The 24,259-nt window shown below is 42.7% G+C and overlaps 1 protein-coding gene across 1 annotated transcript in view; it reads right to left on the reverse strand.

Annotated features, from left to right (window-relative positions):
* REL (v-rel avian reticuloendotheliosis viral oncogene homolog) overlaps positions 1 to 24,089 on the reverse strand; it is a 32,072-nt gene extending 7,983 nt beyond the window's left edge. The window contains exons 1-4 of the mRNA XM_010574841.1: positions 24,019 to 24,089; positions 18,458 to 18,600; positions 14,926 to 15,074; positions 10,532 to 10,623 (exon numbers count right to left, since the gene is read on the reverse strand). Coding sequence (XP_010573143.1) covers positions 10,532 to 10,623; positions 14,926 to 15,074; positions 18,458 to 18,600; positions 24,019 to 24,025 — 391 coding nt within the window. The 5' untranslated portion in view covers positions 24,026 to 24,089. The remainder of the gene's footprint in view (positions 1 to 10,531; positions 10,624 to 14,925; positions 15,075 to 18,457; positions 18,601 to 24,018) is intronic.
* Positions 24,090 to 24,259: the final 170 nt, after the last annotated feature.

Raw genomic sequence — 24,259 nt, forward strand, 5'->3', positions numbered from 1 at the left:
ATCATTTAAAGTGGCCCTCTTTTCCAAAATTGTTCAAAGCAGCAGTTCAGCATAGCTAGATACTAGATACTCCTTGCAATTACTTAAAGTGAACATGTGCCAAGTCAACAGATCACCACCTCTCCAGTTCACTCCTTCCCCTGCCCTTTCAAAGGCCTCTTGCAAGAATAAAAGATTCACCGTGCCTGCGATAGGAAGTCTGGGGATCACACTGTACTGATTAGATTGCAATGCTCTGACCTTTAACATTTATCACTGGGTTGGTCTCCACCCTGCCATGAGTGGGATCTGACAATGCCCACTTGAATGATTTCTTCCTTTTACCTTTTGATAGTGTGAAATAATAATTGCACTGAGCTCAGAATACTTTCCACTGGCATTTTTAGTCTTTCTTGTGCTCTGAATATCTCCGTTTCTCCTGGTCTCTACTATAAAATGAAATCAGGTCACCTTTCCCTTTTACAAGCCCATGATCTGCAATATTTCAAGACAAATACACTAGCGAGTACAAAACTAAGCAGCAACTACATGTGCGACTTCAGAAATGGTGGAGCCCAGGGGATTTCTGCCCGCGTACACTTTGCAGGTTGGTGGCTGACTGTATTACCAGGTATGCAGAGCAGAGTTTTATGATTTAATGCACTTCATTAGTCGACCTGCTAACTTAATAAACCAGGATCTTTAGAAAACAGGTTTGGAACAGACAGCTGTTCAGCCTAACTCAGGTTTGGCAGACTCCGCAGCCTAACTGCCTCTTAATACAGCCTGATTTAGGGAATAAATAAAAAAAAGTGCCTTCTCTAGATTGCAGAAGGGATAATCAGGAGTGCAATGCTACTTTGCTCCCAGCAGCTCGGGTGAGTCTAATCCATGCTCTGACATCACGGCCAGCAGGCAATTAGCTCCTGAGGACGCTCTGGCATCAAGGCTTATGTTCCTGTGCTGTATTAGGCACTGGTGACCACGTGGATCCAGCCAGAGAGCCCAAGCAGCAGTCAAATTTCAAACTTCTTAAAAATTAAGTTGAGCATAGAGATGCAACACCTTTGTCTAAGTCAACTCCCTGTAGATAGAAGCCAAGCACAAAATCTGGATCTGGCTTTTGATTCTGAATCAAAAGCAAGGACTCTGTGGTTGTGCAGTCAAGTCTCTCACAGGTTAAAGCAGCACCAGTCCCGCACCCCGTTTTCCACAGGTGCGGCAGCCTCTTCCTCAGAAACAAATAATAGCAGACTTAAAGCTTAAAAGAACTCTGTTAAGTGCAAAAATACGCTAGATATGGAGAAAATCAGTAATGCTAATGTTCAAATTACCTAATTTTCTATACTACGAACTTTCTCAAATTCCCAATAAATCTGTTTAACCACCTGATATAGGAAAGGTGTGGCGTGCCAATAACTGCAAGAAACAGAATTACTGTATACAGCTCATTGTATTACAGCAAAAAACACTGCTCCTAATTTGCATTTTCTTATAAATGATTTAATACAATTTAAAAAAATCTGTAGTTTGAAAGAGGAAGTGCTCAGTCAAGACTGATTCCTCTTGGGCTATTTTTAACCAGATGAGAAGAACATAACAGAGCAAAAAAGGAGAACAAGACAGCTGCAACTCCATCCTGTGATGACATGCTTAAAAAAAATATATATAGAAGCTAGATTCCATGTTCATATAAAGAAGTGCATAGCTTTCATCAATTTCAAAACATATTTCATTCCCTCCTAAAAGACAATCATCCAAACAAAATAAAATGTTATTTTTAACAAACATCTAATTTTGCTCCCTCTGAAGTCAATTTGAGTGTAGCCACTAACTTGAACGGATGCTGGTTTACACCTTAAGAATATTAAAAACAAACAAAACCGAGGCAGACAAACACACTGACTAATGCCTGGAGTATGGCCATACGGAGGATGGTCGTGTCGTTCCGTGTTATTTCACTGACTTCTTTACAGAAGGACAACAGACAGGGTTAAACCTGACAAACCTGAAGTTATTAAAGTTAAGAAATGCTGTAGAAGATTTTGGGAACAGAAAGGACTGGAGAAGAAGAGTAGCCACTCCATCAACCTCTGCAAGCGCCACACAAGCAGCTCTACTGAAACCAGTGACATTACACACATGAAGTAAAAAAAAGTCGCATGATGCAGCGTGTTGGGAGCAGATATGGTAAAAAAGGCTCAAACACGACACATGAATAAAAGGAAGAAGTACTCTGGTTTTGGCAAGAGTTCAACTTCCTCCTCTGACTCCTTGCTGTGTGGTACCACACCTTACTGTCTTCATATGAATCCGACCGAAAGAACTGGAATCCAACCAACAATCTAGGTATGTTCCTGCGACAGCCCAATCTAATAAAAAGCTAGCCTTAACCAGGCAGAAATTTATTTTCTGTAGTTATCTATGCCAACAGGAGTATATGAAGGAATGTTTCTAAGTACAGCTCTTTTACAAGGGGAAGGAGAGCTTTCAGAAGTAACACTTAGCGACTTAAACACATAGAAATTAAAATAAAACTAAAAAAGAATTAAAATTTTAAGGTAAATATGGGGCATGATGCCAAAAAATCCATAAAAATACCACCAGCACCATGGTAAAAGAAAACTAACCCCACTCACCAAGATTCTGGCAATAGGATTTCAAAAGCAATATGTAGAGTTACCGTCAAACCTGGGGAGTACTAACTGTCCAACCTGAACAGGGCTACAATAACTAGTAAATCCTTTCTTTATAAACCTGTTTACAACTCTACTGAAAGAAATGCTGATTCCCCATGTTAAAAAATAATTACCTTTGCAATAGTTCTCTAATCCATTATCCACTAACACGGAAAGAGACTGATACAGTTCAGTGCGGGCAGAAAAACACCCCATGCAAGCTAAAATCCTGAACCCCTTCCAACCTGAGCTGGCTAATCTGAGCAGCTCCCGCAACACAGGCATCAGGTTTGGGTTGTCCCTGTCTCCAACATTTAGGTCATTAAAGTCCAAAGATGCCCCGCTGGGTTTCTAATGAGAGAACTTCTTGGATTTGCTTCTGTAAGACAAAATTGGAGACTTTCTGGGTCCAACCCACCAACATGCAAGTCCAAGTTTGGGCGCAAAATTAAAGATGCTGATTAATATCAGGCCTCCTGTTTGTTCCTGTTTATTAATTTCTAATGTTTTTTACTATTTTAACAGTCTCCAACATCCAGAAAGGCCAATAAAATACCGTTTATCTGATGAAATTACTGGGGGATTAAGGGCTCTGATGTCTACGCATAAGGTGATGCTACAGAGAAAGTGAAAGTTTATTCTGAACACTGAAGAGAAATGATGAAGTGTTTGTTTTTTTGACTGATAACGCAACACCTGATTAAATAGCAGATTCCTCACATACCACCCTCCACCCAGCTTCTAGACTAATGATGTCAGAAACTTCTGGAGTGGGTGGAGTCAGAGGTAATTTAGCATCTAAACTTAACCTGCATGGAAACTTCCAGGGCAAATGATGTGGTGTGACACATTCAGAGAAGGCTACACTGAGAATACCCGTTTACCCCACAAAGAGACATCTTGTGACCTTCATTTCTCCATGAGGGGCTGCAGGGCTACATGAGCCATGCTAGATCTCAAAGAGAATGACCTCCCGCAAACAAAAACGCTTCACCAAGGAGACCGCTCAGGAACACACATCGTTAATAATCACGATGAGCTGTATGCTGCCTTTTCTCTTACGCAGATGATGGTTTTTTAATTTAGGGATACACTGGGAGCTCAGTTTCATTTAAGTGATGACACAGAGGTGGTTTCCCTCAAGCATTTTGCTCCTGGACTACAAAGATACCCACCTTAGCCCTGATACCCACTGATCAGTTTAACTCGGTCTGTGCCAGAGGTTTTGCTGTAAAAGGCTGGCTCTGCCCAACCTTCACTTCCAGCACTACTCTTAGGCTGGGCCTAGCTCTCACGTGCTGAATCAGATCAAGGAACTGGTCTGCGTAAAGCTAATTTGCCAGAAGAAGAGGAAAAGGCTTGTTTTCGGTCAGTCGGTTCCCAGGACCACTAGCCTTGGCGCAAGGGAAAGGGTGGAAGCAGACAGATGCAGCGAAAGGACCGACTGCCTCTTCCAGTGCTGGTGCTGATTTACGCCAGGTTCAACCAGTCAGAGAAACCGGGTGCCAGTCCCCGGTCCCTCTCAGTGCCCGGGAGGTACACTTCCAATTCTGTTTACTCCCCTCAGCCTACGTCCACGCTGCAGCCCCAGCTGTGACTGTGTAGCTATACGGCAGCTAGCCTTAGGAAAGGCTACAGCAGACAAGTAATGCAGCACACACTGAATGGCCCAAGTATCTGCCCGGTGTCTCCTGTAGCTGAACTCTACGCAGCTAAAAAGGACCTCACCAGCTAGTTTAATGCTACATTTGCTGTTTCTAAGTGAACTACAATCACAAAGGAAAGAGCACATGTCCCAGTGTGCTGTTTGTCCCTTGCTGTCAAAAGCAGGATATTGTGCTCTCTTTGTACCTGGGCTTCAGCAACTGAACGCACAGTACCGGATGACAGGCCAGGCTGTTCAGCTACACGTCCAGAGGCATAAATACCATCTACTGCTGGGAGGTAGAAGCTGAGAATAAGGGGAGAGAAGGACCATGGCAGCACCATGTTTCGTCTCCCGATAGACCCATGCCTGCTTTATACCTCTGTGACCCATGAAGAGGTAAGTTTCAATCAATTCTGCAGAAAAAAAGAAACCTTTGCATGAACCTATAAACAGAACATGCATCAGCAACACTCAGTAATTTTAAAAAAGCAAAAACTCAAGGGGGTTGATTTGTGCAAAAGACTGTAAAATTCAGATGCTAACCTACAGTCAACAAATGCCCAAACTACTACGGTTACATTTCCCTGGTTTACGGAAGAAAGAAATGCAGGGAAGGTGAATGGCCTGGCCTCATACAAAAGCCAAGGGAAGAACTGGGAATACAAATTAAAACTTCTGAAACTCAGTCCTTGTTTTATCTAGACAATGTTTCTCTGAATGGGTTCTTTTCCTGTTTAGAGTTCAATCTGAGAAAGGTAAAATTGGAACTGATTTAAGCAAATACATCCATCAGACTCTGTACATTTCTAACACATTTTTTAGCAGTTTCTGTTTATAGCATTAAAAAAAAAGAAGTCAGCTTTTTTGTGTCTCTACTTAGTAATTTTCCTTTTCATTTTTAAACAATTTGAAAAGGGGCTGTCCTTTAGGTTAATACACACATTTCAGCATAAACAGCAAGAATCATTTACACGAGGAACAAAAGAGCAAAGAGCTTTCCAAAGGCAAAAGCTAAAGTCGTGTTAGGATGTTTAGCTTTCCTCAAGTGGATTTGCTCTGTGCCTATTAAAAAGGTGACAACTCTCACTTACCAAGACTTTGGGCCTGAGAATTTAGTTGGGGGGTTACATGCTTCTTTTAATTTAAGGACAGAAGTTGAAAGTTTCTTGTAACATCCAAGGCAGAGCACTGACACTTTCCACTTTCAAACCATTCCCAACTCCCGAATTCTCGCCGAGAGCCTTCTTTTGGTTCCTAATACTTTGCTTATTTGCTCATGTAATCCATGGCCCTACAAGCCCCCCCCCCAAAAAGCAAGCACTCCCCTGCAGCAAGGGGGCTGGAGTGGGGGAGGGGGGATCCCAAACTCGGCCAACAGGGGCAAGTGGCGTGGGAGAAGAGGGGGTCTTACGAGCACGGCCGTGCAGGGGCTGGCAAGGGAAGCTGCGGAGAGGGTGACGGCGCGCGTGGGCAGGAAGCGAGCGTGACTGGTGTGGGGACGAACCCGGGCGCATGGCGGAGGCGTGCGGGGGGGGCCGGGGAGGTGTCGTGGAGACTGTGACGAGCGCGAAGCCAACGCGGGGTCAGCTGCTCGCGGGCAGAAAGGGGAAACGGCAAAGGAAAGACTGCGGAGGCAAACGGAGCTGAGCTAGTAGTGGGGTGCAGGGGAGAACCTAAAAATTAATTAAATGCTTATTAGCAAGAGCAATTACAAAGGAACAGGAACCTTAAGTGTATGTCAAGCTCCAGGGAAAGCCTATTTGTACCCTATTGATCAACTGCCTGAAATGGGACGATGCTCTGGGTTTCTCACTCTAAGACAAGTCTAAGGTTTTCATGCTGTCATCCCTTTGGCTAGAAAAAGGTTAGTCCTCTGTAATACTGTGCCAAGTACAGTTTTCTCCTAAATTTAAAGAACACACTGAGGGCTTTTTCTCATCGATAATTAACTTGAGCTGTTATTAACTCAATTGTTGTCTCTATGTCAAGTCACACCCACCCACAAAAGCTCTTAACTGAAGACTGGCTCTTCTTTTAATTTGAGTTGGCTGTACATCAGACAGTACATGGGAAGACAAGGATATGGCACAACTCAACAGCTACTAAAAGAAAATAAACACCCTAGAAAGCAGACGTGGACCAGCTCCACTGGAGGAGTAACTCTGCTCCTTCGATGCTGTGCTATTTATATCATCATCATGCCAAGGAGTCCTACTTACACGTTAGGCTGCCACTGCGCACCATTCCCCTGACGTGCTCAGGGATGAGAGATGAGACAGATTTCTAGAATTGTTTAGCTTATTAAAGGACAAAAATATATGGGATGTACCTTGTGAACGCAACAGATCATGAACACATCTGGTGACGGTGTGGAAACAGCGATTCTCTCTCAAACGAGGCCAACGCAAGAGGAGCAACCTGAGTGCAAGTCATCTGACTTGAATCCAAGTGAATGCACACAATTTGTACAGCCTGTACTGAACTTAACAAGGTGTCCTGGTTTCAGCTGGGATAGAGTTAATTTTCTTCCTAGTAGCTGGTACAGTGCTGTGTTTTCGATTTAGTAGGAGAAGAATGTTGATAACACACGGATGTTTTAGTTGTTGCTAGGTAGGGCTTATGCTAAGTCAAGGACTTTTCAGTTTCCCATGCTCTGCCAGTGAGGACATACACAAGAAGCTGGGAGGTGAGACAGCCAGGACAGCTGACACAAACTAGCAAAGGGATATTCCATAGCAGAGGAGGTCATGCTTAGTATATAAACTGGGAAGAGTTGGCCGGGTGGGGCCAATCACTACTCAGGGACTGGCTGGGCATCGGTCAGTGGGGGGTGAGCAATTGCAGCGTGCATCACTTATCTTTCTTGGGTTTTATTTCTCTCTCTTTTTGTTTTCTTCTTTTTCATTAAAATTATCATTATTATATTTTATTTCAGTTATTAAACTTATCTCAACCCATGAGTTTTACCTTCCCACCCACTCCGATTCTCCTCCCTATCCCACCAAGAAGGGAGAGGAGTGAGCGAGCAGCTAGCTGCTGGCTGGGGTTAAACCACAACACAAGGGATAAATGCTGCCAGCTAATAGTAATAGTGGGGAACGTATAGTGAAACAGCCTTACAGGTACACTTGCAGAATGACTCAGACGCAGACAGCTCCAGCTAGGCACATGGCATGGTCTGCAAACACCAACTTCTAATCATTCAGGAGTTCAGAGGTAGACTGCAGTTGCTCCAACAGTACAGGCAAGAGTGCTGGAGAAAACGATCTTAAAACCCATACATCTTGAGCAAGCAACTTCCTACTGTTGCCAATTATGACCCTTATTCAGCATGCATCCATACCATACGCTGGAAGGCATGGAGGAGGGATGACACCACCAGAGAATTTGTGTTAGTGCTCAACTCTCCCTTTGCCATCCCAGTTGTCTGTGGCACCTGGGCTTCATTGGAGGATGATGCCCCCTTTACACAAGGAAGTCTAGAATGCAATTTTGTGGACCCACGCCTTGCTATTACTTCATTCCTTACTGACAAGACAAGTAATACATATGCTGGCAAGCTGGAGGCATTTTGCATCTGTTAATAGGGTCAATACTGAACCTCTGGCCTGAAAGGAGACGCAGGACAAGGACTGTTTCACTGTTCCCAAAGGTGGGAAAGAAAAAGAAAACCCAACCAACTCACAAACACCCTGAAGGCTAGTTTTCAGCTCCATGAAGTTTCTTTCATGATGTTCACACAAGAAATGAGTAACACTAACTTGGACCTGCTTAGAGGATGCACCTAACTCCAAACCATCCTAAATAGAAAAGTCTGACACCTTTCTGAAGACACGTAAAGCACAATGCAGGATGGATACAATACAGCCTGTGCGATCTTGGAGAATGTAGCGATACTCTTCTGACCTTGAAAAACAAACTAAATCCATCCATAAAACTTTCAATCTTATCAAGCAGCAAACATTGCAGTGACTGCTTCTAACAAAACCCTGTTTTGATCAACTAAGTACACATATAAAAATATTTCTGTCACTAATCCTGTTTTATTAGGCCTTGGTCCTATGCCCTTCTGGGCTCTACTTAGCATGGGACTGCCCTGGAGCAGCTGGAGGCCATTCTCAAGCGGCTCTGCTTTGTGCTGACACGTTAACAAGTGCCGAAAGGCAATTACGCAGGCTGGGGATTGCCAGCGGCCCCTTCTCAGCACAAGCCCTGCCGAGAGCAGGGTTGCTGCCCTGCGCGTCACCCACGCAAGGCTCTCCCAGGCTGCCAGGGCAGGGCGGTGGTCTCCTCTGCTGCTGGACTGGTGGAAAGCAGCCCAGGATCTGCCCTGATGCTACCGAGCGCAACCTGCTGTAATTGCCCAAAAATGATTAGTGAATTTGGAGTTACGTGCCAACCACTAAAAATCTGCTGTCGAACGATTTTTGTTAAAACGTTTCTTCACTACTATGCTCAGCAGCAGTAGGAACAGAGCTACGTGGTTGCTAAAGTTTCTTTGTTGAAATAGACGTACAAAAAGGCATTTTATCACGTTCTTTTACTGCACGACATCAAAAGAAAACATCAACTCGTTTTTTATTTATGGAGTAAAAGAAAGCCAAGAGGGCTGAACAGAAGCGTTCCCCTTTTTTGTTTGAAATCAAGGCAGAGCTGGCTGAGTCAAGGTAACATAATTAAAACACTTAAACTGTTTAAACTGTGCTGATGGACTAAAATGCAAAACCAGATGCTATTGCGTGCATATATTATCAGAACCAGGATAATTGTTTAGATGGGCCATTAGGACCATCAGCCTGACTCCAAATGGCTGTTCTAAAATTAAGAAAGATATTACAGAATGAGAAATGTTTTAGATAAGTTCAACATGCTTCTTTTTTTTCCTAATTCAGGGACATGTACTTTAAAGCTAGCTAGAAATCTAGCTCTTGACTCTCTAAGAAGGGTCTTACCTGGCTTTAGCAAGGCTTCTGTGGGTATTAAAAAAAAAAAAAAGTATTTGGAAAATATCCAAGCTCTTGCCACACTTAAGCAAATACATGACTACATTCATAATGCTTAGCTAATAGATTGGGGGTATTTATGCTTTTCATCTAATTCCCTCCCAGTTGTGCCTGCATGCTGCAAGTGTTGGTCCCTACAATTTACTGTGTGCTCCCCACTCCCTCTGTGCGTTGAACTTAGCAATTATGTGGCTGTGAGATTAATTGCTTTAGCAAGTTGATCTGAGGGGAAACCACTTTTTTTTTTTTTTTTTTTTTTTTTTTTTGAAAGTTAGGTTTCCATTGGAGCAACTTGCTGAGTCCGTTCACCATGTAGCCATGCGGCCTCTGTATCTGGTGTGAGGAAAGTGGTAGGAGTGTGTGACCAGGGATGGAGGGAAGAGCAGAATGACTCTTTCTGAGAGCAGCCCACAGATCTGCTGTCATGTAAAACTGCAGCCTGTGTGTAGGCCCTTACAGGTGTGGTTCCGTAGCAGCACAACTTGCCTTGGACTTGACTGAGACCAATACTGCTGTGGACTTCTTGAGTGCCTGTACCAGCTCCCGTGCTGTAAAATCAAGTGAGGGGCAGCTGGAACAGGCTGCCCAGGGAAGGGGTTGAGTCCCCATCCCTGGAGGTCTTTAAAAGACACGTAGATGTGGCACTTAGGGAGATGGTTTAGTGGTAGACTTGGCAGCGTCAGGTTAACAGTTGGACTCGATGACCTTAAAGGTCTTTTCCAACCTAAATGATTCTATGATTCAAGGAGTCCATCAGCTCCCTGAACTGGCTGGCTGAGGGGTCACAAACACCAGTGCTGCAACAAGAGACGAGACGGGTTGGTGGCAAGCTAGACTTAAATTGGTTTAAGTTGTTGCAGAGTTATGCTAATTCAGTCTTTCATCCTCATAGCTGCCAAAACTGGGGAATCCGATTCCCGAGGTACTTGTAGGGAAGGTTTGTAGGGAAACTTGTAGTTTCCAGGGAAGGTTTCTGCTGCTATCCTATTGCTTCTGTCCAAGCAGCAACTCACATTGCTGCTGGGGATAAAAAAAAAAATAAAATAAAAGGGGCAACTATCCAAATAGATTCGTCATGTGATGAGAGTGAGGAAAGACTAGGAGGGACACAGAAGGGGAAGAGTGTTTCTCAAAAAAAGAAGATAAAGCTCCACCACAAAAGCAAAGGCAGGGCAAACAAAACCCTACCACCCTGCAAAATGAACCAGCTGAGTTCTACTCACCATTGAAAGGGTTAATCTTCTTTGAGATTCGTAAAGAAATTGATTCCTTCAGGTCTTTCTTCTTCACACACTGAATGCCCAAATTCTGGAAACTGAAGCACATGTGGCAGGATTTCAGCAATTAATAAAATCTTCAGTGTAGAATATTAAATAAATTATTTGATGTTGGTGTGATAACATACAGTTTAAGAAATGAAAAAAAAAGAGCTTATTTTGAGAAGGATGAAAAGGGATGCATTTTTTTCTAAAATAAGAGCAGAAACAGAGATGAAAAATACTGAAATGAAATTCTAAAGAATTTCTATTCGTTATTAACAATATCTATTTCTATATTAAAAATTGTTACTCCTCAGTAAACCTACAGTAATTAAATAGTTAAATACTCAATCTCAGGTAACTTAAAGTGACAATTATTTTTGTTATCAATAAACCTGCTGATTTGCATTAGTTAAGGGTTTGCTCTCCTGCTTTTATCAGGGAATGTAAATTTCAAACACTTTTTTAAAGGTTTTTTTGAAACAAGTCTAAACAGGTTTTTAAATCTCACGCAGTTATGGAAAAGTTCTGAAGAGCTGCAGCTCTTCCTTATTTGCATAAAAGTGCAGGTCACCCTGATGCAGGAGGTGGGGGGAGTCCCAAGCGAGCTGACTCTTTCCCACATGGAAAAACCATGACATCATCAAAGCTGAGTGGATGTAAAGCAGGAAGTAAAAAAAATAAAAAAAAAAAATCCGTGTTTCATGATGTTACACTAAGCTCAGAAGAGAGGTCATGCCAGCAGGCATCCTTCTCCAGAAGTACCAGCTATTTCCCCTTCCTTTGAAACTCCACAAACATTCTGTGCCTTAGCTATGCCTAAAAAACCACCTTAATGCACCTAAAGATACTCCTTGTTCCTGCCAACGCTCTTAAGAACAGTTCCACATTTCCCTGCTCTGAACAAGACTATCCTAGCAAAATGTTAAGTTTAATTTCCTTAAGCTCCCTTGCCTGTGCCCAATGCGCTCTGTTCAGAGGTTCCCAAATCCTCTGCCATCTGGTCTACTTCCAGAACCTTTATTCACTGGAGAAATGCATAAGCTTCCTTTTGAACCTGAACTTGATACAGTGACCTACAAGAAAATACAAGGCACTAGCATCTCATAATTCAATAAAGCACACTGGCTACATAATGTGGCTACTGACATTCAAGATTTGCGCTGCACCTTGATGAGCAATCCTGTTTCTATCTTGTCTTGTAGGTAGTACTTTTTTTAGGGCTTGATCACAGCACATATTCATTTCCGTCCCCCCCGAACACCCACTGTATTCTGCAGATTCAGTCTGAAGCACGCTTCAAGTCCACGAACATGCTTGGTTCCGTATTACGGCCATCTGGCAGTCCCAGGCTCTCCAGCCATCCACCGTAAGTTACCAAGCAAGTACCTGTGTAGAACTGGCCTTGAACAAAAGCTTTATCTAGCTGTGCAAGGACTGACAGCCATTACTCTGCACCTTTCAACCACTATGAACAAAGCCTCTCATGGACAGAAACTAGGCTTTTAAGCGCCCTGTAATTCTCAGATTATAAACATTTTCTTAAACATGCGCTGTCACAGTGAAAGTGTCTAAAGGCCAGATCAGAGGAGAAACTGTCGAGAACCCCAGCAAGGCTGTGGGGTTTCACATCAATGCTAGCTGACAGGAAGCAAGCAAGATAACGAGAAGAGAGAGGGAGAAGTAGGAAGACAGAAGAAAAAAAAGAAGAAAAACACTTTTAAAAACTATGATATCATCCATGTAGAGAGATAGCAAACTAGGAAGTAAAAATCTGAGTATAGAGGCAGTCACACAGGCTCCGACATTCATACTTTTGCCTTCATGTTTTGGCCAGGGAGGGCCCTGATCAAGTTTAGGCAGCAGTACAAAGATCATTATACCACAGGCAGAACAAAACACTTTGTTCAACTGGGACTACATGGGGAACTTTAAATAAGCAGAAAGCAAAGTAATTACTTAGACCAGCCCAAAATCTGGGATTAATAATTCCACTTCTGCAGAAAAAAAAAAAAGTAAAATTGGATTTTTGCGCCATTTGGGATGCTTAGCAAGAGTAAACAGCCAGAACCACTACCAAGAGAGGACCTCTCCTGCTCACTAGTATTGCATGATGCTTTTCTCTAACATGGACTCGAAGAGAAGAATGTGAAGACTGAATCACTAGCCACAAAAAGGAAAATTACTTTAAACATCCAGATCCAATTATAGATCATACTGTTCTTTCATCTTAAACCACCCAATGATTGGGGGGGAGGGGGGGGGAGGTGGGGAAAGAGTGTACCGATGCTGGAAACATTTCAAAGAGAATGTTTCGAGCCTCCTCCCATCACGATCTCCCATGTCAAGCTCAACTGAAGCTTACAGTTTCATATTATTGGTAAAGTGAAAGTAGCCCACTTCCTATTTTGTTAAAAACTGAGAGGCTTATAACCTAACGATATTGAGAAGAATTGACAGATATAGCAAACAATCACAAGTGCCTTAAGTGAAATGCATTATGTCAAAGAACAGGATTTGATGCAATCAAAATTTGCAAATAAATATTTGCAGAGCATCCCAATGCTTTTTGGCATTGCATCCTGTAATGGCCTCTCCACAGGCCTGCCGTGTGCTTACACGCTTAACCTTGTGCAACAAAACGCCAAGAGGAAAAACAATCATCAGTGTCTTCCTGCAGCCAGTGAACGTAATACATAACCAGAAAAGGTGTTAAGCAATCAGGCTTTTTTTTGCTTCGGATCAGAAGGCAGAGAGCTGAGAGCAGGAAGTAGGATGGGCTGGAACAGCAGACATCCTTTGACCTTAGGTGCGGAAGCTTCATTTGAGAAGACAAAGGGGAAGCTGGTGAATGGATGGTCAGAGGAAGGTGCAAGGTCCCTTAACAGTTTAAGGTATTTGCAGCTGCCTTTTAGACAAGGTGAAGAGGAACTCCATTTGCAGGAAGGCCGACGAGGATGAGGTTACGACAATCAAGATGGAAGGCAAGTGCCTGAAGGGACAGCCCTACCTTTCCAGAGAGGTATTAACAGTGGCGGAAAAGTTATACAAATCACATTTACTAATCCTTTTCTACCATTTGCCAATTAGGACAGCATTGTGAACAGAGCTAAAAAAAAAAAATTTAATAAATTTGTTAGCATCTCTAACAGCAAAAGGCAGTACAGTCAACATGCTACGTGCCACCTGAATATGCTGCACCACATTCATGATCACTTGAGCCTAGGCTGTATGTTGAAGAAGCATCTCCACTATTACAACTGTGTATTTCACCATCAGACAATCATCGTCTTCAAACAGACTGTGTCTTCAGTTCTCTCCTTTAATAGTGTTCTACTGACTAAACCCACGTAAACGTGGAGTAATTTCACTAACATCAACAGAATCCCATCAGCCTGAGAGCAGTGTGTAAGAGCTACTTATACACTGAAATATTTACCTTATTTTCTTCCCAGCTCAGTTATGTTTACCCCAAAGCAATAGCCTACTTCCAAATTTACTACATTGCAAACTGTCAACCACAAACAGCTTATCAATTCTAAATTCCCCTCTCCGGCAATCATCACTCAACATTTGTTGCAGTTTACTCTGCTTTTACTTTATTACGTAAGACTTGGTGAACTTACAGGAAATGCCATCAAATACAACTGTATTTTAGATATTCTTAATATCTCTCTGAACAGCACTAAGAAACACATCTCGCACACAGCCTGAACTTTCCTTACTGCATCCACAAGTAGATCCTTCCCTGGCATGCTTGCTCTACAGAGCTGGGCCTGAGCAGAATCTGTATTTTTACTCAACACGCCCCCCCAACCCAAACAAACAGCAACAACAGTGACAGCTACCAACACGTTTCTGGACATGTCACAACCATTATCTTCTAAAGGATGTGATACTCAGCCAGTACAAACTTTCTCCACCAGTTTCCAGAAAATCCAAATAGAATTCCCATGGAAGACGTGCACTTCCCTAATCACCGTGAAGTACTAATTCTAATGATGTTGTTACACATTCCATTACTCATCATTTTCACATCCAGGAGAGAGAGTCATGCTCAAGAGTAAGAAGTGTTACTGAACAAGTGGGAAAAAGGAAAAGGAGACAGACTTTGGGAGAACAAATGAAGGAGAGAAAAGGGTGATAGGAAAAGAATAGGACCAAAGATAAGTGTGTGCAGTATTGAAAAAGGAGGAAATACTTCAAAGAGAAGTTGTCCTCTCTCTGAGATGGATTGGTAAACTTCAGCAAACACAGCATACTAATTGCTCTTTTAATCACTAGTCAGAGTTTTAAAACATAAGATTAGAAAATCACTTGCATAATGAATCAAACACCCAAGCAACACCATTACTCACGACAGGACTCGCCGTTCTGGCCCAAACTCTGCTTCATAGTAGCCATCTCTGCAGTCTTTTCCCACCAGATCATGAGGATGTGGCTTGTAGGGTTCATTCTTTGTTACCAATGTAGTTCTTATTTTGACTTTTCCAAAATAGTTCAGAATCTACAAAAAATGTGAGATATTTTCTAGATGTTAGATATCAGGGCTAGTAAAGTCCCCACATGTAACAGAAAATACATTTTATCCTAAAATACTCTATGGGAGAAACACCACAGCTAAGAAAATGGCATTATTGCTTTGTAAAAGCCAGGACTATTCAGGAGTTTTGTTCATTCCATTTTAGTTCTGTTCATTTTACACCAAAACCCCAACTTTTTGGCAAAATATTTGAAAAGTGAAAATTTTTTTCAAAAGCATATCTCATCTATTTCACAAAGTAAACCAACATACTTCACCTGCTAGTTTTGCCAAAGCAGCTGGTTATTTGTAATGATAAAAGTTTGCTAGTGCCAGTATTTGACATTCAATCCATTCAGTTCTCTTAAACTACCCTACTGCAAGAATGGGAAGGAAGTCTGTAAGGCTCTAAAGAATCTTTGGGGTTTTTTTTCTTTCCCTCTTTTGTTTTGGTGGTTTTGTTTTTTGTTTTTTGGGTTTTGTTTTTTTTTTGAGGGTGGAGATCTATTGCTTCACCATCTTACCAGGCCTTTTTATATGAGTTGAATTCATCCCTGTTCAAAAGACCAGAGGTAATACAGAAGCTTAGACTTAAACCAGCTTGTAATGCTTTAAGACTAAACGTAACAGGACATGCTTCATTACCATACCTAGCCTTACAATGAAAGACGCAAAATTCTATGTAGGTGACCACATGCAAATGTTTATTGAAGGACAGGTCCAGCTCCAAAGATCTTAGGAAAAAACTCCTAAAGCTTCAGGGATAAAGATATTACCTGTGCATGGAACACCAAGTAGTAAAAGAGGATCTTAACAGATACAGCACGACATAATCCCCTATGAAGTTTTTTTTTTTTTTTTTTTTTTTTTTTTTTTTATTAATTCTCCAGTGAATATTCAATCTTACATTCAGGAAGGGGGGTACCAAATTCTCAAGCTCCTACTAGAGCCTTCACAGCAGTCATCAGCCTAATTCAGCACACATTTCTCAGGTGCATAAAAGTCTTCCCTTATGCTGACAGCTACCAGTGAAGTCACCAAGGGTTGTGTGGGTGAGTGTACAAAACAAACAAACAAACAAAAAAAAAACAACCCCCAAAAAACCCAAACAAAAAACAGTTTGGCCTAAATTGTTTGAAGCATAACAACTTGAAAGCAAATACAAGACTCGCTCAGGCACCCATTTGTGTGGAGGCGAGCTCTCCTCCTCCACTTCTCCTGCCCTATAACTAACTGTTCCTCTCCTCCTGCAGCCCTTTCTTTCCTCCTCCTGAGACCCCAAGGATCCATCATATATCCTTTTCGGCCAACATCTCAAACCTTTGACTTGACCTGTACTCTTCTAGCTTCCATCATCTGTTAGCTTCTTCAGTCTCCAGTTTGGCTCCTTTCTTGGCCTTCATACAAGCAACCATTACTTTTTACTCTTAAAATAAAAATGCCACCACTCCTTCACCTTCTTCAACTATTACATCATTTCTCCCTCATTTCAAACCCAGTCCCTTGAACTTGAAGCCTGATGTAGCCCGTTCTGATTCTCCAGTTCCTCCTTGATGTTCTTCATCATAACCACACCACGAAATTTAATGTCTTCCTGGCCTCTCTGTTCTCATCCTCATTGATGTTTCCATTTCTAGAGGGGACTCCCCTAGCAGCTAATCAGCACTAAAGCCTCCTATGGGCTTCAGGGAGGCAGGAATTCACCTCGAAATCACCTGCTATCAGTAACAATCAGCTCTGTCATCAACAGTCACCTTTAAAAAAGAACAAACTTTGCCAGGATTGCACGGTCACCTACCCATGTCCCATCTTCCCTTTGGGTTCTGGCTGGCCTTCATGGGCAGCACAGTCCTGGCTAAGAGGTATCAAGGGCTTATACTGCCTGTTCAACTTGTGCCCTGACACAGCCTTAGGCTGAGAGGCTGTGAAAGTATTTACTTTTGCCAACTGCCTATGTAGTTCCTTGTTCAATTGGTAGAGCGCTGCGGGGGGAAGAAAAAAAAAAAAAAGTCTGGCAAGATTTCCATTTCCTGCATTCCTTAACCAAATCTGACACTGTGATAGTCAAGGGCTGAACCTTCTTTGCTTTTTCCCTTAGTAATTCTGGCTTCATGGCTAGACCAGCTTCCACAGTTGCTTTGGGTAGTAGAGGCTCACTCTGCTGCTCAACACATGACTACCAATACTACCTTTCTCAGACTCTCCCTCTTCTTAAAGAGCTTTTATGCCTCAGCCTAACACATCTCATATTTTTCAGATTTCATGTCCTCTGTATCTGTTCTTTTTCTGCTGTGATTCCAGAGACTCCATCTTCGGCTGTACTTTTTTTTTTTTTTTTATACTTGCACACACTGCAAACACAGATACACAGCTTCTGTTCCTAGGCACTGTAGTGTACTTCAAGATAGCAAGTCCGCTTAACTTCCCATTTGTATTTGAGCTTTCTCTTCTAATCTCATCTCTGAAAGTTTTTTCCAAATTGAAAGAGTTCAAGGAAACATTAGCAACTAAACTTCAAATAGGAGACCAGAAATTCTTCTCCCTTACCCTACATGTCTAGGGTCTCTGACATATTCCTTTGTCCCACATATGAAAGCTACTGCCAAAGTGCTTCCATCCATTCCACCTCTACTGTCTGTATCTTTGTCCCTGCTTTGATCGTACCTGCTAAGGCTACTCTGAATCCTTTCATTCTGGATTTCCCAACCTATCCATAATGCAACCACCCAACTCGTCTTCATTGCAGGTGCTCTGACCACATAATTCCCCTTTCTCAGCTCATTTTTAAATTCTGTATCCCCTTCTGACTTCACATACTTCATGGTAGTTTCTTTTGAGGAGCCTAATCACCAAATCACTGGCTGCAAGTCACTTTCTTACTTTGCTCGGTTGTACAAAGTGCCTTCTTTCATGTTGCGCCCAGCAGCTTTTCAAAGCCTTTTCAAATTTTGTACACAAATTCCTTCAGAGCTCTCCCAAAATTCATACTGCAGTCCAAATAGTAAAAACAAACCCCAAGTCACATAGCTAAGAAACTGGAACAAAAGTGTGTACAGAAAAAGCTAATAACGAATGGTTCCCTGATAATGTGTAACTTCACCGAGTTCCCTCTCTACCAGTGCTTTGTTAACTACCTCTACGCCCTCGTCTCCTCCTCTTGCAAATTTGAAACAAAATCTTTTAATGGCTAGGAGCAAGGAACTCTTTTTCCACTCTGTTGCAACTACATCTGTATGCCAAGGACAGAATAACAGAACATGAAAAGAAAACTATTTTATTTACTACACCGAGTCCAACACATAGCTAATGTGCTAACAGCACAGTGTTAATCTGGGCAATGGTAATTCACGGATAAAAGCTGTATTTACCTGTATGGAAGGGAACGTCTTATTGTTTTCAGTACTGTGTTCTCCTGGAATGCTGCCTGCTGATCTTCCCTCACATTTGTATCTGAAACGCATGCCCCTTTGCCTGGGTTGTTCAAATATTTCAATGTAGGGCTCAGGGCCACCTTAAAAACAAAACATTTTCAACGTTAGTACACAGTGGAACTTAACAAGCAGCAGAAGATATAAGAATTAGAAAATTTAGACTCTTTGGATTGATATTACCATCATCTTTTTATGTAAATGCACACATTGAAGGTGGAGGGTGAAGGGAGAGAACAGATTTTAAATGAAGCCTCAGGTGTCAATGCCATCTAAGTAATTCGCAAACCACATCCTCCCCTCCTGTCTCACCTAGAACTTTGCTTCTTTCAGCTATTGGAGAGTATGTGTCTGATGAAAGAGGATTTTATACAGCAGAAAACAAATCATTATTTTGCAGGAATGGCTGATGTTTTTAATTTTAATATGCTTTTAGGAACGGTTGTCCTCTCAAAGCACAGGTACTGTCAGTACTATGTTCACTTAAATGTCCTCTGAAAGTGAAGATGTTTCCTCAGAATTGATTGATTTGGTTCCTCTTATAGTGAAGCAGAAACTATGCAAATTATGCAAAAAAACCCCCACCAAAACCAACCCTACTGGGTTGAATACCATCACCATGGGCTCAGAAAATACCTGATTGCTGGTATTGAATTCCATATCTTGAGTTGCCCACCTCCCACAAGGCCAGCTTCTAGTTGCAGTATCTCCCCAGACAAAGAAACCTCAGTAAAAGCTATTGGGCAGTTGTCAAAAAGAGGTTTTCAGGAAACACAAGTGATAGACAAGAACAAGAGACCGCAGAATTCTTAAATGGGGGAGTTAGAAAGACATTAACTTAGCAAGAGTGTAAGTACTTTTCAAATGATGTTTTATTGCCAGACAGTAACAAGCTATTTAATATATCTCACTGAGAACATCAAACAGGATAGTCAATCAAACAGTGACAACAGTGGGATGGCATGTGAAAAACAAATAACAAGAGGGTAAGTAAATATTGTAGAAGTTGAATCATCATGGTGCTGCACGATCAGAAGAACGTAGCTTATGGAAATGTCTACTGAGCTCTCTGTCATCTTTATATAATAGCATCCTACTCAAGCAAGGTTGAGCATCACAAACAAACATGACAGGCAAGATCCTGTGGCACGGCGCTGAAAAAAAGTGCTTGGACTTCAACATAATAAGCAAAATAGTCATTAAATATATTGAAAGTGCTAAAAGAGTAAAAGATCCCCTACTTCCTTTTGCCCAAGGTCTATACAGCCTATGAGTCCATAGCGTACGAGTTTTGGCAAAGAGGTGGATTCCAATTTTAACTCCATAATAAAAGCTTCTCTTTTGTTGCACCTACAGTGATTTTGGTATACCTGCCAACACAAAGCTTGAACTTTATGCCTGGGATTTGTTGATTGCAAAACATTTCCAGTGCTGCAGCAGTTCATACTCAAAGTAGGAAAATATTATAACCTAAAAGATAAAGTCATTAAGAGAAGTAGAGAAGGGATGGAAAGAACTGCATCTCCAAGATGTGCATTCAGGTCAGACCAAGGTGACATTTCAACTGTAACACACATACAGACAGTTGTGGAATGGCAGTATGCAAAAGCAGCTCTTATGCTGGAATTGTCTTCAGCAACACCTGTGCCTTTTCAAAACCTGAATGCCTTTTAAAAGGCACAATGCATTTCAGCTCCAGACTGTATTTGGCGCCAAACATTTGAGAACTACGGTTTAGGACTTTCTATATTGCCTTCTAACAATTTATCAAAATGCAATATCTAAACTGATCACCTCCCATCAAGTAGATTTTAAATAATTTTCTGAAAATAGACCGTAAGCTGTCACATTAAATACACATTAGCCACTACTCTAGGTCCAGTTACTTACAAGGATGGTCCCTTTTCTAGATACTTCCCAGGTGTCACCTAACCCTCCTTTAGGTAAGTTTTGCATATTTTCTCTTTCCAGAAAATAAGCAAGTCCAGCAAAGGGGAGTGGGGGCGGGGGGGCAGGCATTGATAACAAAAAAAGCCTAGCAATGATATAAAGCTGTTTTCAAAGAGAGAGCAGAAGTCTGAGCTTCTCACAAAACCAAGATCACAACACCAGTGTATGGCTATTTAACTTTCACACTTCAAGTTTACTTATACTATTGTATTTATCAGCGCAGTCCAGCAGACCAGACAACAGAGGATTTCTGCCAGCAGTGAGGAGCGACTGCTGCATGTCAGTCAGCCTCCCATTTCCATCATGCCACCGAGGAGAGAAAAGAATCTCACCTTCCCGTTCCTACGTAATACACTATGCCGCAAATACAGGCACATATCCATACAGTAAATTAAAAATCTATTTTAGAAGTTATAATGACAAAATTGCAGCAAAGTGCCTACTAATCATCTTACTTTGGAGATGCACATGCTTACATAGCTGCTAACCAGACGCACAGTACACCCACATACATTACGTATTTGTCAAAACTAGCTAGAGCCTTGCTGTTCGAAACTACTACACAACACAATCACTTCAAGTCTTTAACTCTCTCTGCTTTAACCAATAATTTCCCTTCATGCTCTACTAATACTTGCTTAAAAGGGCTTTTTTCTCACCTATTAAGAGCACTTTATTTTAAAACTCCGGGCTCGGTGATCTTTACAGGGCTGTGGTTGAAACAAATGTCATTGAAGGCAAACCCACTGCTTAACAGCAGGTGTGGTTGTGGGAAAGTAAAGCTCAGTGACGCAGTAGCCTCCAGAGATTAAACATTAAACTTCATTTTATCTTGGTTCTTTCTCACTCTATTTAAGAATCACGTTATCATCTCTACAATGACTATGGGTGTCATCACATTTTGTGTAGAGAGAAAACACATAAAAGTGTTTGTGCAAACTAAAGGTATTATCAGCACGCTGCAGCAAAGTGGAGGTCTGTTCAGTGTTCCCCATTTCTGTAAATCAGCAATGTGCTTGTGAAGTAGCATGGCTTAACTATTTCACAATCTACTCCCGCACACAGAGGCCTGTTAGTTCCCACACAGTTGCTAAAGACCTGCCCTCTTCGGGTCTTGCTGTGTTTGTCAAACAAACAAGAGCTATGTCAAAAAACAAACTCTCTTTTGCTAATTCTGGAAGAGAAACGCACAGCTACTCATATTATCTACCTACCCACAACTACTTGGAACACCATTTGAAATGGAAGAAAAGCAAAAATCTAGCTGATCCTTCATCTAAGTGGTTAAGAGTTTAATTTGCATTTGTAATTAATTATAATTGCCTATACACAAGCTAGCAATAGAAACATTACGCTACATATTACAACCTGCCTCTTGTTCTTTTTGTTATAAAATTGTTTATTCCCCCCATGCCCTGAATACTGCACTCGATAATTTAAAAGAGAATATAGGAGAACAAGCATCCCAATTACATACACAAGGAAAAAAAGATAAAAGCAGTAACAGCTCCAGGAGTTCAGCCAGCTTATACTCATTCAAGAACTGAAGGTTGTTTTATTCTCATCTGTTTTGCGCAATACAAAAAGGAACAAAAGGACAATCCCAAAAACTCAAAACAACATTTCCATCAGACCTCTCCATGAGGAGAAACCCGGGCTGGTTTAAAGTTTAACGTGGCCTGTGCCATGAGGGAGGAAGCGTTGACATGCTGCCACCAAGCAAAGCGACAAGGGGATCAAGGGTTCATATGTTTCGTCGCGTCCCTTTGCTCAAAGGCTCTGGAAGGACTACACAATTTGCCATTTTCTCACACAACTAGGAGCGCCCCGTGAACAGACTCTCCAGCAACATCTGCATGTGAAAGCAAAGCAGCTGTGGGTCTTTGTGGAAGACGTGAAAGTATCACCCGAAACCCTGTGATCCAAGGTGACTGCAGCGAGACGCCCAGGGGAGGAGTGTTGCCCTTCAACTTTGATGTCACTGCTCTGTACAGATCACTGCTGACCCTACGTCCTCCACAGCAATAGCCATTTCTGAAAAGCAAGAGCAGACAATCTATACGCTTATAGCCTTCTGCAACACCTCAGGCAAAAAGAGACGATGGTGGAAGAGTTGTTATATAGCACATTCTAGCTCAGTCTAAGATAACTGAAAGTGTAAATTCTTGTTTTAGAACGCTGTAGTCTACCTAGGACTCCTTAAACTGTACAGATTCTAACAGAGAAACATAGCTGCTCGTGAACTTCCTCTTTACTGTTGTGTTACATTATGTTACAGAACAGCAACCAAAAGAGAAAAAAAAAAAAAAAACCAAGTACAAAAGCTAACTAGTACCAGGAAGTTATGAACTTCCCCTACTGAAAAATTCCTTATCTGGTTCCTAATTACACTGAAAATATATGAAGACATGAAGAAAGAAAGAAAGAAAAAAGTGCTATCTCCTGCTTCAGTTTTGCCACTCTAAAATACAAGGTAACATTTAAAAGATGCCTCCCTACAAATCCACTTGTTTTCTCTCTCTGTTGATAGTTAGCACACCTACATATTTAGCCGGAGTGAAAGTTCATACTTTGCTAAGTGGTAACAGAACACACAGAGCTGCGTTTTGAGGCTGGAAAACACCTTTCTCTAGAAATGCTATTCTAATTAATACTGCCAAGTATAAGTTTTTGGTGTTTTTTTAAGTCTTAAGAAAGATACCAAAGAGACACAAACTGAGAAGATGACAAGTTCGGTTTCATTTCGCCTAAAGAAACTTAACTGTGCTTTTCGTTGTAATTAGTCAATGCATGATCCCTTATCTACGTTACTTTGTGTTTATGCCATCTCTATTTCTTATTCATTTCCATTCTCATAGGCAAGTTCCTATGTGAACAGATCCTGTGGACCATCACAGAGTCTTTGGCCTATTGACGCCTCTAGCCCAGATAGGAGACCCACGTTCTTACTTAACGCCTAAATGTTTTAGCAGCACAATTTTAAGATTGAGAAGATCCATTCAGAAACCAAACAGCCTTATAAAACCTTGCCGCAACTAACGCGAACAACCCCGTGATTTGTCTTCGCTAACTTTTTCCACGAGCCCACTTCACGAGCTACACGGCCGTGGATTTCACAGTGAAGGCAGACGCAGGGGTGACGGGGGGAGCCTGCTGTCCCCCCGTTTTGCGCTGTCCCCCCCCACCTCCGCCCGCCTGCGGGCTTCAGTCGGGGTGGGGGACGGCGGAAGGGGAGAAGCACAGCATCCCTCACGGCACAAAGACAAGAACCAGCCGACGCTTCGCATTTCCCCCAAACCAGCCATCGCTTCTTTCGAAATAACGAAAGCGAACGAAGCGGGGAGGAAGGGCGCCGGGGGGGGGGTCGGTTCGGCTTGGGCAGCCCGCACCGCGCCGGGGCCGGGGCCGGGGCCGTGGGAACGGCCCCGCTTCTCCGGTGCCCCGCGGGGCCGCTGCCCCCGGCCGTCCCCGGCGCTCCCACCGGTACCGCACACAGGCCACCACCGCTACCCGCCGCCGGCCGCCGCGTTAGGCCCCGTCCCGCCGCTCACCGGCCATGCTGACGGCTCCGCGCAGCCGCTCCGGCCCACCCACTGCCGCCGCGGTGGGGCTCCCCGCCCGGGCCCCGCACACCTCGGAGGGACGGACGGACGGACGCTGGCTCGGAGAGACCGGCCGGGCCCGACTCCCTCCCGCCCTGGCTGGCTGCGCCGCCGCGCCCCGCAGGCCGCCCTTTTCAGGGGGAATTTCCCGGCGGGCGGGCGGACGTGCGCGCTGCTGCCGCCGCCCCCC

This window comes from Haliaeetus leucocephalus, unplaced genomic scaffold, assembly GCF_000737465.1.
Source record: "Haliaeetus leucocephalus isolate CR32 unplaced genomic scaffold, Haliaeetus_leucocephalus-4.0 Scaffold450, whole genome shotgun sequence".
NCBI lineage: Eukaryota > Metazoa > Chordata > Aves > Accipitriformes > Accipitridae > Haliaeetus > Haliaeetus leucocephalus.